Source organism: Elaeis guineensis, unplaced genomic scaffold, assembly GCF_000442705.2.
Source record: "Elaeis guineensis isolate ETL-2024a unplaced genomic scaffold, EG11 Super_Scaffold_1000033, whole genome shotgun sequence".
Classification (NCBI taxonomy): domain Eukaryota; kingdom Viridiplantae; phylum Streptophyta; class Magnoliopsida; order Arecales; family Arecaceae; genus Elaeis; species Elaeis guineensis.
Window position 1 is genome coordinate 7,235,479 of NW_027332424.1, and position 11,226 is coordinate 7,246,704.

Genomic DNA, 11,226 nt, shown 5'->3' on the forward strand with positions numbered 1-11,226 from the left:
GGATTAAACATTGGTATTTAATAGATCCCGCCAATGGAGATTAAACGTTAGTCATAATCAAAGGTTATTGAGTTACATGTGTTTTGTTTCGAATGGCAGTTATAAGGCTTAATGGGATTAACCAGGCTTTAATCTATTCCTACCACCTAAGGAACCCATGACCTGGGAATTTTTAGATTTGAGGGTCAAGGCTTTCTTAGCACCTATGATGGACAATATAGGATTACAAGAAATCTGATTAACGAGGGTTTAAACAGAGCTGCAGATAGAATTTAAGATTTATTAAGACTCTGTTTTCAGAATAAAGACAAAAAACTCATAAATAAAAATAAGTGATAGAATAATAGTCGGCCTCTATTGTATCGAGTAATAAAAGCGATAGAATAATTCCGATAACAATAATGTATTAATGTTTAATAAAGCCAGTCAACTTAAACTACTAAAATCTAATATTTGAATAATGAATATAAGAAAGCAGAGATCGTAACAATTTGCTTTAGAATGTTAGAACAAAGTCCTTCTACAAATTAAGAGAGCTTTGTCAAACTGAGGATTGTTTTAAATAAAAATTTTGATAATCTTCAGGCTTATCTAAACTATATCGTAAGAATAGAAATTTGACTTATCGAGAGTCTAATTAGACTGGCTCGTTAATTTATGATGCAAAAACATAAATGAAATTGAAAAGTGATAAAATAAAATAAAAGATAACAAATAGGAAAACGACCAGATAATAGATAATATGTTAAGAAATAAAATAAAATATGATAAAATAAAAGATAAAATAAAATATGATAAAAAAATAAAATATTTTGCTATCATCATATGTGATTCGCTGTGAGTCCGGTCGGTGCATGCATGTGAAATATAAAATTCACGTCCCCCGAGACCCAAAAGCAAAAGTGGGTAAGAAAAGGCAGTTTATAAGTGTATTAAAAATTTTATCCCTTTCTAGCGTGGGAGTAAACTCAAGAGAAAACCTTTAGAATCCTTCGGAGGGATGGAAAATTTTAAGTTTTGTCACCACACAGTCGCAAGTCGCAAGTTTTGCAAAGAAAGCCGAGGAATACGGCCTATAAAGCCTGCCGTGAACATGTCCCAAAAGATACATACCCTGTCCCTACTCGATCTCTTAACTTCTTTTGAAGCGAAGCCTTGAGCATCTGTATTGCATAGGTTAGCAAAGCAAGGAATGATCTGTCCCTACTCTTCTTTAACTTCTTTTGAAGCAAAGTCTGGAGCCGGCTCCTCTGCGGACAGGATGGACGGTCGGTAAACAACACGTGCCGCATGCACGCACGGCGCATGCCCATGTGTGCATTGCTTACCGGCCGTCGATCTTGCGATGGATGGCCAGCACGATGCACCACATCCTGCGGTGCACCACATGGAATCCGTGCTCAGCAAAGCTTCCAGCATCTGTATTGCTTAGGTATAGCAAAGCACGGAATTTTTTTCCTTGCCCGGTTGTCAAGTAATGAATTCACAATTCCTTTTTGTCTCTCTCTAAGCAGCGTTATATATACCTAAAGGAAGTGGAAGGAGGTCTCTAGGACTATAGTACCTGCTTGTTAGTTGAGAATTAGGACCATGGGTAACACCAGCCAGGCTGAGAGTCTTGCTATGGGCATTGAATTAAACAAGTGGGTGGTTGACGTTGAAACCAATATCAACAACCGTGAAGCTGAGGATCCTGCTATGGGCACTGAGGTAAAGGATTGGGTGGTTGACATTAATACTGGTGTCGAGTCTTTCAGCCTTTGCGATGAAAAGAAGAATTGGGCGGCAACGTCGATATACCGGGTACCCTCCTTCATCAGAGACATCAGAGAACGTGCCTTCACTCCGACGGTGGTTTCTTTTGGTCCCTACCATCACAATGCTCCCCGGCTGAGGCCAGTGGAGGAGCACAAGCGCCGGGCTCTGATCCACTTCCTCGAGATGGCAAGGCGGCCTCTAGATGACTTCATCAACGAGATGAGGACTATTGAGAAGCAACTGCAAGACTCCTACCATAACCTCGACAAGAAGTGGAAAGACCCTAAACACCCTGACCAATTCTTGATGCTAATGATACTCGACGGGTGTTTCATGCTTGAAGTGATGCGCATGAAGGATGAGAAGCCTAGAAAAGAGAGGTATGCCGCTAATGATCCCGTTTTTAGCAGCTACGGAGTGAACCATAGGTTGCCTTACATCATGAGGGACATGTTGGTAATGGAAAACCAGCTACCTCTTCTAGTTCTAAAGAAGCTGCTTGAAGTCGAAGGCCTTCAATGTGAAATGGTAATCAAAAACTCTCTTTATTTTTCTTTGAAATCCTTAGTTCTCACAGTGATAAAGTTGAACTCTCTCTCTCTCTCTCCTGAATCAGAGACAGCCTATTTGTTCTAAATATAGCTTGCATGAAACTTGGAGGGCAGAGAATCATTTGAAAATCATCAATAATAAGTTCAAATTAATAAAATAAACAACGTTGGCAGTACTATATTGCTTGGTAAAATGATTCGGATGCACCATGTTAGCGAAAGCTAGTGGACTTACCGCTTTTGTTTATAGAAAAGTAAAACAATTTCTGGACCAGAAAGCAGGTTTCACTGTAACTTGTGATAGGAATAGGTTAAACTTGCAACCCACCTCTTTACAAGCCGCCCACATTCCGGTATAACAACCATCTGTTTTGCTTGTAATATGAAATTCGTAACGCAGGACGATGTCTTCATTAACGAGATGATACTCCAGTTCTTTGGGGTGAAGGCTAAGACAACAGGCCTGGGCCTCCATCCGCTCGACGTGTATCGGAAGAGCTTGCTCCATGGTACACCACCGTGGCCGCCGCTACCACCCATCCCAAGCCAGAGCTTCGAGGTCCTCAGGTCAGCCGTGGAGCTCCGCGAGTCTGGAGTCAAATTCAGGAAAAGCAATAGCACTAGCCTTGCTGACATCGACTTCCAGGACGGCGTACTGGGCCTCCCACAAATTACGGTCGATGACAACACCGAGAGTACGTTACTCAACATCGTGGCCTTTGAGCACCTCCATGTTGGCACTAGCAGCGAGGTCACCTCCTACGTATGCTTCATGGACGAGATCATTGACTCGGCCGAGGACGTGCGTCTCCTGCATCGAAAAGGCATCACGCGAAATGCAACAGGGAGCGATGAGTCTGTCGCCGAGCTTTTCGGGAGTCTCTCCAAGGAAGTGACAACGGATCCACAGTGTAGGCTTCGATATGTGCGGCAGCAGGTGAATAAATACTGCCAGAAGAAGTGGCATAATTGGCGAGCAGTTTTACGGCACAAATATTTCAATACCCCATGGTCCGCCATCTCACTCATGGCTGCCATACTTATTATTTTGCTCACTGCCGCCCAGACGTTTTATAGCATATATCAATATTATCACCCATCCGGCAAATCCTAGTGGTTGACCACATTCTCCTGATGCGATAACATTTGAGACAGATGCTACAAAGTCTCCGTTCTGATGTGGTGTGCCTAAGATATATGTTTGTATGTAAATTTGAAGACTATCCCGGGTTCACTGAGTGGAATTGATTGGTGTTAGAGTTTCCACATTCCGTTGCTTTGAGTTGGTTTGTAGTTGCGAGTCTTGGTCATGTCTCTGTTTTGTTTGATTGTAATTTGATGTTCTGCTTATGTCAAATAAATTTGCTCGTCTTGGCCTTGTATCCATTCTTTTGATTGCAGTACTTTCCCAAATGTTTAAATGCAATTGGAGCATGTGCTGTTGCTGCTTAAATGATCGAGGCCGGAAGACGGACCGCTAAGGTTAGAAGACGAACACTTGATTCTTATGCAGAGATGCTGGCACTAGAGTGACCTGCAAAATAAGTCTCAAACCAAAGATTATGACTCTGGCGAGGACCCTCCGACGCTCAAGTCAGAAAAGCAAAGAACAAAGAAGCAACAATTGATTCTCTGAGAGAAATTTGATCTGACTCATCTGGGTCCTCAGGGCTCTGGTTGTTTATATAGAAGAATATTGGACAGCTGTATTGTTAGCTGTGAGATCGCACGATCCCGAGATTATTGGGCCATTTGAGATTGCCATATTTAATGAGATAATTCAGCCCTTAATCACTCCCACGAGATCAAGGGAGATCGTTGCTGGTAGCAAGCTGAGTGAAAAATTTAATACTCCTTTTGAATAACCTCGAAGTCTGTACCTGATTTTTTAGCCTTGTTGAATGAATGGTATCACCTCATGGCAGATGAGGATCCCACCTATTAATTGCATAGATTGTCAATCAGAAAAAAATTTAGCCTTCATGTGCTCTTCATATGGAGATATTTATTGCTTTTGGCTTCAGTTTATATTATCATGGATGCTCAGGATACCTCGTATCAACATAGAGGAACTCATTTCAGGATCAACTTAGCTCATATGAAGGTAGATCTTCACAGCATGCCTCTTCATAGTGTAGTCATAACTCATAAAGCTATAAATCTGAGATATCCATGATACCACCGTAACATACCCCCTACTCCTGAGTCTGAGAATCAGATGAAAAAGTACTATTGACATGATGCCTCAGTCCATACGCTATCTTTTTTTTATTCTTTCTGTAGCGTCCGATTAGTTATCTCTTACGAGTGGTGTTGTGTGCTTGTGGCGATCTTGTGCCTACGGTATCTAGCAGTTCTCATCTTCTCGAGTGACTCAGATTCTGTAGGGATCTTGTAAGTTAGCCCCGTCTCGGAGTCGTCGAGGTCTTCTCGAAGGTCTGATAAGTTAGCTCTCATGAGTGGTATTGTGTGCCTGCGGCGATCTTGTGCCTGTGGCATCTAGCACTGCTCATCTTCGCATAAGAGGCATTGTGTGCTGGTGGCGAGCTTGTGCCTGTGGCATGTACTCTCGATGGCTTTCTGAGGGTCTGATTAGTTATCCCTTACAAGTGGCATTGTATGCCAGCGGCGATCTTGTGCCTGTGGCATCTAGCATCGCTTGTCTTCGCATGAGAGGATTATGTGCCGGCGATGAGCTTATGCCTGTGGCATGCACTCTCGGCGACCTTTTGAGGGTTTGATTAGTTATCCCTCACAAATGGCATTGTGTGCCTACGATGATCTTGTGCCTGTGGTATCTAGTAATTCTTGTCTTCACACGAGAGGCATTGTATACCGATGGTGAGCTTGTGCCTGTGGCATGCACTTTCGATGGCCTTCTAAGGATCTGATTAGTTATCCCTCACGAGTGGCATTGTGTGTATATGGTGATCTTGTGCCTACGGTATTTAGCACTTCTCGTCTTCATGCAAGAGCCATTGTGTGCCGGCGGTAAGCTTGTGCCTATGGCATACACTCTCAGCAGCTTCTGAGGATCTGATTAGTTATCCCTCACAAGTGGCATTATGTGCCGGTAGCGATCTTGTGCCTGCGGCATCTAACACTGCTTGTCTTCGCGCAAGAGACATTGTGTGCTGGCGGCGAGCTTGTGCCTGTGGCATGCACTCTTGATGGCTTTCTAAGGATTTGATTAGTTATCCCTCACAAGCGACATTGTGTGCCTGTGATGATCTTGTACCTGCGGCATCTAGTAATTCTCATCTTCATACGAGAAGCATTGTGTGCCGGTGGCAAGCTTGTGCTTGTGGCATACACTCTCGACAGCCTTTTGAGGATCTGATTAGTTATCCCTCACCAGTGGCATTGTGTGCTTGCGGCATCTAGCACTTCTCATCTTCATGCGAGAGGCATTGTGTGCCAGTGGCGAGCTTGTGCCTGTGGCATGCACTCTCGACGGTCTTCTGAGGGTCTGATTAGTTATCCCTCACAAGTGACATTATGTGCCTGTGGCGATCTTGTGCCTGCGGTATCTAGCACTTCTCATCTTCATATGAGAGGTATTGTATACTGATGGTGAGCTTGTGTCTATGGCATGTACTCTCGATGGCCTTCTTAGGTCGATTAGTTATCCCTCACAAGTGACGTTGTGTGCCTGCGGCATATAGCACTTCTCATCTTCACACGAGAGGTATTATGTACTGGTGGCGAGCTTATGCCTATGGCATGCACTATCGGTGGCCTTCTGAGGGTTTGATTAGTTATCCCTTATGAGTAGCATTATGTACCTGCAGCATCTAGCACTTCTCGTCTTCATGTGAGAGGTATTGTGTGCGGCGGTGAGCTTGTGTCTGTGGCATGCACTTTCAATGGCCTTCTGAGGGTCTGATTAGTTATCCCTCATGAGTGGCATTATGTATTGGAAATTATGTCCTAAAGTCAATCGTTTGACGATTGTGCTAATTATAAATGTGTATGAATTGATAAATAATAAAAGTTATTTGATATTTTTTATCATAAGGATACATCTTCTAACGAACTCTTATGTTATGATGAAGTCCTTAGGACTATTTTGATCATAAAAAAAAAATTATCGCATAGTCCTTAAATTGGTTCATGACCAAACGATACACTATTACTAGGATGATAGCGATATCAAGTGTAGGTCGTTGTGTTCCATATACGTTGGCTGTCCTCATAACCAAATGGCATGGAGATACTGGTATGATATGCAGGTGAGATGTAGGAGTACATCATCACTGAACATGACCAACTATGGAGCACTCTATTGTCAAGGATAGCTCGCGAAGGATATGGATATAAGTATCCCTTCGATCTGAGATCATCACGGTAACTTGCAAACAACTCACTGTACTTTGATATCAGACTAACTGAATTTTTAATTCAGTAATGGAAGGTTTCTGGGTATAGTCAAGTACTTGTCAAGTCGGTGTGTGAGTTAAGATGGAATTGATCCCTCCAAATTAGTAGAAAATATGTATCAGTGTATTTCAATTTAGCAAAACCTAGGCTTGAGTAATCCATATGATAGATTTGAGAAAGATTGAAATATAATGTGGATGACTTATTTAGGATTGACAGTTAAATCCTAGGTCATCTTTGAGTATTAGGGTCAAAGAGATGAATTATACGATAATCATACGCCAATAGATTTTTGAATATTATGTTGAAAAATATATCCCAAAAGTCAATCATCAATCTGTTGATGGTTGAGCAACCTTGTATTGTAATTGATTTGTTAATAAATAAAATATATTTTTGATATTTTTATCATAAATTTTTATCTTCTAATGAACTTCATTGTTGTGATGAAGTCCTTAGGACTATTTAGGTTCGATAAAGAAAAGATTTATCGATTAGTCCTTAAAACTATTCACGACCAAATGATAGGCTGTTAATAAGGACGATAGCTTCTATCGAGCATAGGTCACTGTAGGCTATATGGGTTGGTTGTCCTCTTAACCAAGGAGTGTAGAGACACTGGTATGGCATACAGATGAGATGTAAGGATACATCATCATTGAATGTGACCAACTCCAGAGTATTTTGCTGTCGAAAATATCTCTGATGGGATATAGATATAAGTATCCCTTAGACCTGAGATCACCTCAGTGACTTGCAAGTAACTCACTGTGCTTTGGTACTGAGCTAACTGAATTTTAATTTAGTGACGGAAGGCTTCTGGGCACGGTTAAGTACTTGCGAAGTCAGAGTGTGATCAAGATGGGATAGACCACTCTAAGAGTTGGAGAAGAATGAGTCATTATATTTCAATTTAGCAAAGTCTTGGCTAGGATAATCCATCAGATGGATTTGATATTTTGAAATACAATATGGACAACCTGATCAGAGTTGACAGTTGAACTCTAAGGTATCCTATGAGTATTTTGGTCAAGGAGATGAATTATATGAAAATTATATCCGCATGGATTCTAAGGATATTGTTCTACACATTCAACCTATCCGACTTTGGTACCATTGCTAGATGGTCACTTTGATTGGTATAAAAATTTATTCTTGTGCTACCGACTTAGGTTCAGACCTATGAGGTCACACACGTTAGAGTTCATGATCCGATCGGATGGTTGATCAATGATTGAGAATCATTTTAGGATTAAATGATCAATATGATTGACATTTAATCTAGTGCAAGTGTTGCAGGAGGATCGATTAGCAATTCGATTGCTAATTGGCTTAATTTGATTAAGCCAATGGGCTGAGATTAAGTCTAATTGAATATGATTTAATTAGATTTAGTTTGAGCTTGATTGGATCAAGTCCAATTAGTTTATTGGATAAATCAAGTGCAAGAAAAAACTAGTCATTGTTTAATTAAAACTTGGGTCAACCTAATTTCTAATTCGATTAAAAAATTAAATCAGATTTAAATCTAATTTAATCTGATTAAATTAGATTCTTAATTAGGTTAAGACCTATTTTAATTAGGTTGATTTGATTTTAGTTTGATTTGGTTTGAGAAACCAAATTTTAATAAGTCATAGATTGAATCCTAGTAAGATTAGGATTCTACCTTGCGCCACCTTAGCCCCCCACGTCCACTCTCTCTTATTTTGTGTGACAAAACTTTCTCTCCTAGACTTTCACGCACACTCAAAGCTTTCCACTCTTTCTCTCTTATATGGAATGTGGTTGTGGACCAAGTCAAAATAGAATTAGTTTGGATTTCAAATTCTATGAGATAAAATTTTAGGAAACCAAAACTCTTTCCTTATGGTACTGATTTTACACAGATTTTTTCTGAAATTTTCAGGACTTTTATGGCACATATTGTGCACCCTTTTCTGATGGTCCATGGGAGAAAAAGGAGGGGGGCCCATGAGTTAGGCACTACTTGTCTTGCCCTGTTTAGATTTTTCTTGACTAGGTGTTTGACCTAGACAAGGATTTTTCATATCTCATTATTTAAAATGAATTTTTTATTGAGATTTTTATAGATTATAGAGCTCTACCTTTGGAGTGTGTGAAAATTAGGAAGAAAAAGTATTGGGGTATGGAGATATAATAGACACAAAGCTAAGTGTCTGGGTTAGAGCAAAGAGAAGAAGAAGAGGGTCTTCTTCTAGGGTTGCTGTATTCACCTCTTCTCTTCCTCCATCTGTGAGTTTTCTGAGAGTGTCTCACATCTAAAACTTCTTCTCCTATTTTTCATCTTTGAAAGAGTCCAAATCAAGAAGAAGGAGGTATCTGATCGATTATCGAAGAAGGATCAGCACAGTACTAGTGTTGGGAATAGTGTCCCAAAGCCAATCGTCAGTCTGTTGACGGTTGTGCTCATTTTTGTATATGTACATGAATTATGAATTACTAAAAATTACTTTGGTATTTTTTATCATAAAATATTTCATCTTCTAATGAACTCCTATGTTGTGGTGAAGTCCTTAGGACTATTTAGACTCAAAAAGAGGATTTGTCGTTTAGTCCTTAAATCTGTTCGCAACCAAATGATACGTTGTTACCAAGGATGACAATATTTATCAAGCATAGGTCATTGTGTGCCATATAGGTTGGTTGTCCTCTTAACCAATGAGCGTGGAGACACTGGTATGACATACAGGTGAGATGTAAGGGTACATCTGCACTGAACGTGATCGACTCTGGAGCTATTTCTACTGTCAAGATTTGCTCTGATGGAGTATGGGTATAAATGTCCCTTCGACCTAGGACCGCCACGGTGACTTACAAGTAACTCACTACACTTAGGCACTGGACTACCTGAATTTCTAATTCAGTGATGGAAGGCTGCTGGGTGTAGTCAAGTACTTGACTTGTCGGTGCGTGTGTCAAGATGAGATTAACCACTTCAGTTTAGGAGTTGTGTACAGTCGTGTTTCAATTTAGTAACACCTTGACCAGGGTAGTCTTTATGAGGAGTCACAGGACTGTTTGAGTTGAGCACGATTCAGATGATCTAATCAGGGTTGACAGTTTAACCCTGAGTCGTCCTAAACACAGAGGTCAAAAGGATGAATTATACAGTAACCATATTCACGTAGGTTCTGAGTGTTGCGATTGCGACTATTCGATCTATCCGATCGTTAGGTATCATTGCTAGATGGCCACTTCAATTAGTACAGGAATTGGTTCCTATACTACCGACTTAGGTTCGAACCTGCGGGGTCACACACTTAGAGGTTCCTATCTGATCTGATGGCTGATGAAGAGTCCTAATACTCATGGACTATGAGTCCTACATGTTTGAGACTCTGTGATTGAGAATCAGGATTCTCTGATCATGAGTCTCACACATTTTGGGTATCGGGGTCAAGAGTCCCACTAGTTTGGGACTCTTCGATCAGGGTTACATATCGATGAATTCTGATGCTCGATTACCCATCGAATTTGGACTCAATATTTATGAGAGGTTTAATTAGTGATTTGATCACTAATTAACTTAATTTGATTGAGTAATTATTTTTGGATCAAGTCCAATTGAATTGGATTCAGTTGGATTTGACCCGATTAGGTTAAGAGTTGATCTAATTGTCGAGATGGTTTGGTCCCTGATTTGATCAGGGATTGGGCTTAATCAATTTTTGATTTGATTAAGATTTTATTGAGCCTAATTAAGCCTAATTAAGTTGGGTTTAAATTAGTCTAATTGGGCCTAACTTATTTGGTTCAATTAGGTTGGTTTAAATAATGAAACCACCTTGACCCATTCTCCCTGTGCCACCTCACTTCCACTGCGCCCATTTGAATTCATGAGAAAGAAGTTCTCATGAATTTTTCCTCATGCAAAGCCCTCCTCATGCCCTAGTTTAATACGCCAAATGAGTGGATAAAGATGATTGGTTGGCCATTCAAATTCAAAACAAAGTTTGAATTTGAATGAGCAACCAATCTTAGCGCCTTGACCTTATCCTCTTTTAGCGCCCCATATATTACACGAGAAAATATTTCTCATGAAATCACTCATGCACAAATTAAGCCACGCCCTCCTCTTCTCACGCCTTAGTGGATAGGGATAAATTAATTTCCATTTGAATTCAAAATTTGATTTGAATTCAAATATGCAATTACTCATCTTTATCCTCTCACGTGGATAAGACGTTTGACATTGTTTTAAAAGGAGGAGAAGAGTGGGGCATGTGCAAGAAAAATTTTGGAGAGAAAATCTGGCGTGAGAAATCCTTGTGTACAAGGTGAAGGTCTATATCCTTTTGAGAGAAAAAAGAAAGAAAAAAGTGTGCATAGGGTTTCAGTGAGTTCTTCAGGGTTTCAGCCTGGAGTTCGGAAAGTGAGAAGGTGAGCTTCGAGCATCGTGAGCCCACCAAATTTTAGAGAGATCTTCAACATCCTCTCAAACACGTCTGCTGATGATCTAGAGCATCCAAAAAATTGACAGACATCGATCGAAAGAGTTCGATCAGCATCGGCC

The 11,226-nt window shown here is 40.5% G+C and overlaps 1 protein-coding gene across 1 annotated transcript; it reads left to right on the forward strand.

Annotated features, from left to right (window-relative positions):
- Positions 1 to 1,572: 1,572 nt before the first annotated feature.
- Positions 1,573 to 3,670, forward strand: LOC105035067 (UPF0481 protein At3g47200). Its single transcript, XM_010910466.4, has 2 exons — positions 1,573 to 2,286; positions 2,710 to 3,670. Exons 1-2 carry the CDS (start codon positions 1,591 to 1,593, stop codon positions 3,421 to 3,423), a joined length of 1,410 nt encoding a protein of 469 aa, XP_010908768.3. The 5' UTR covers positions 1,573 to 1,590; the 3' UTR covers positions 3,424 to 3,670.
- The last annotated feature ends 7,556 nt before the right edge of the window (positions 3,671 to 11,226 follow it).

Excerpts from the sequence above, each read along its gene's own strand:
- LOC105035067 (XM_010910466.4), top strand. The coding sequence starts at position 1,591 with ATGGGTAACACCAGCCAGGCTGAGAGTCTTGCTATGGGCATTGAATTA. Across the intron at positions 2,287-2,709 it reads AAGGCCTTCAATGTGAAATG|GACGATGTCTTCATTAACGA; the intron begins GTAATCAAAAAC and ends TTCGTAACGCAG.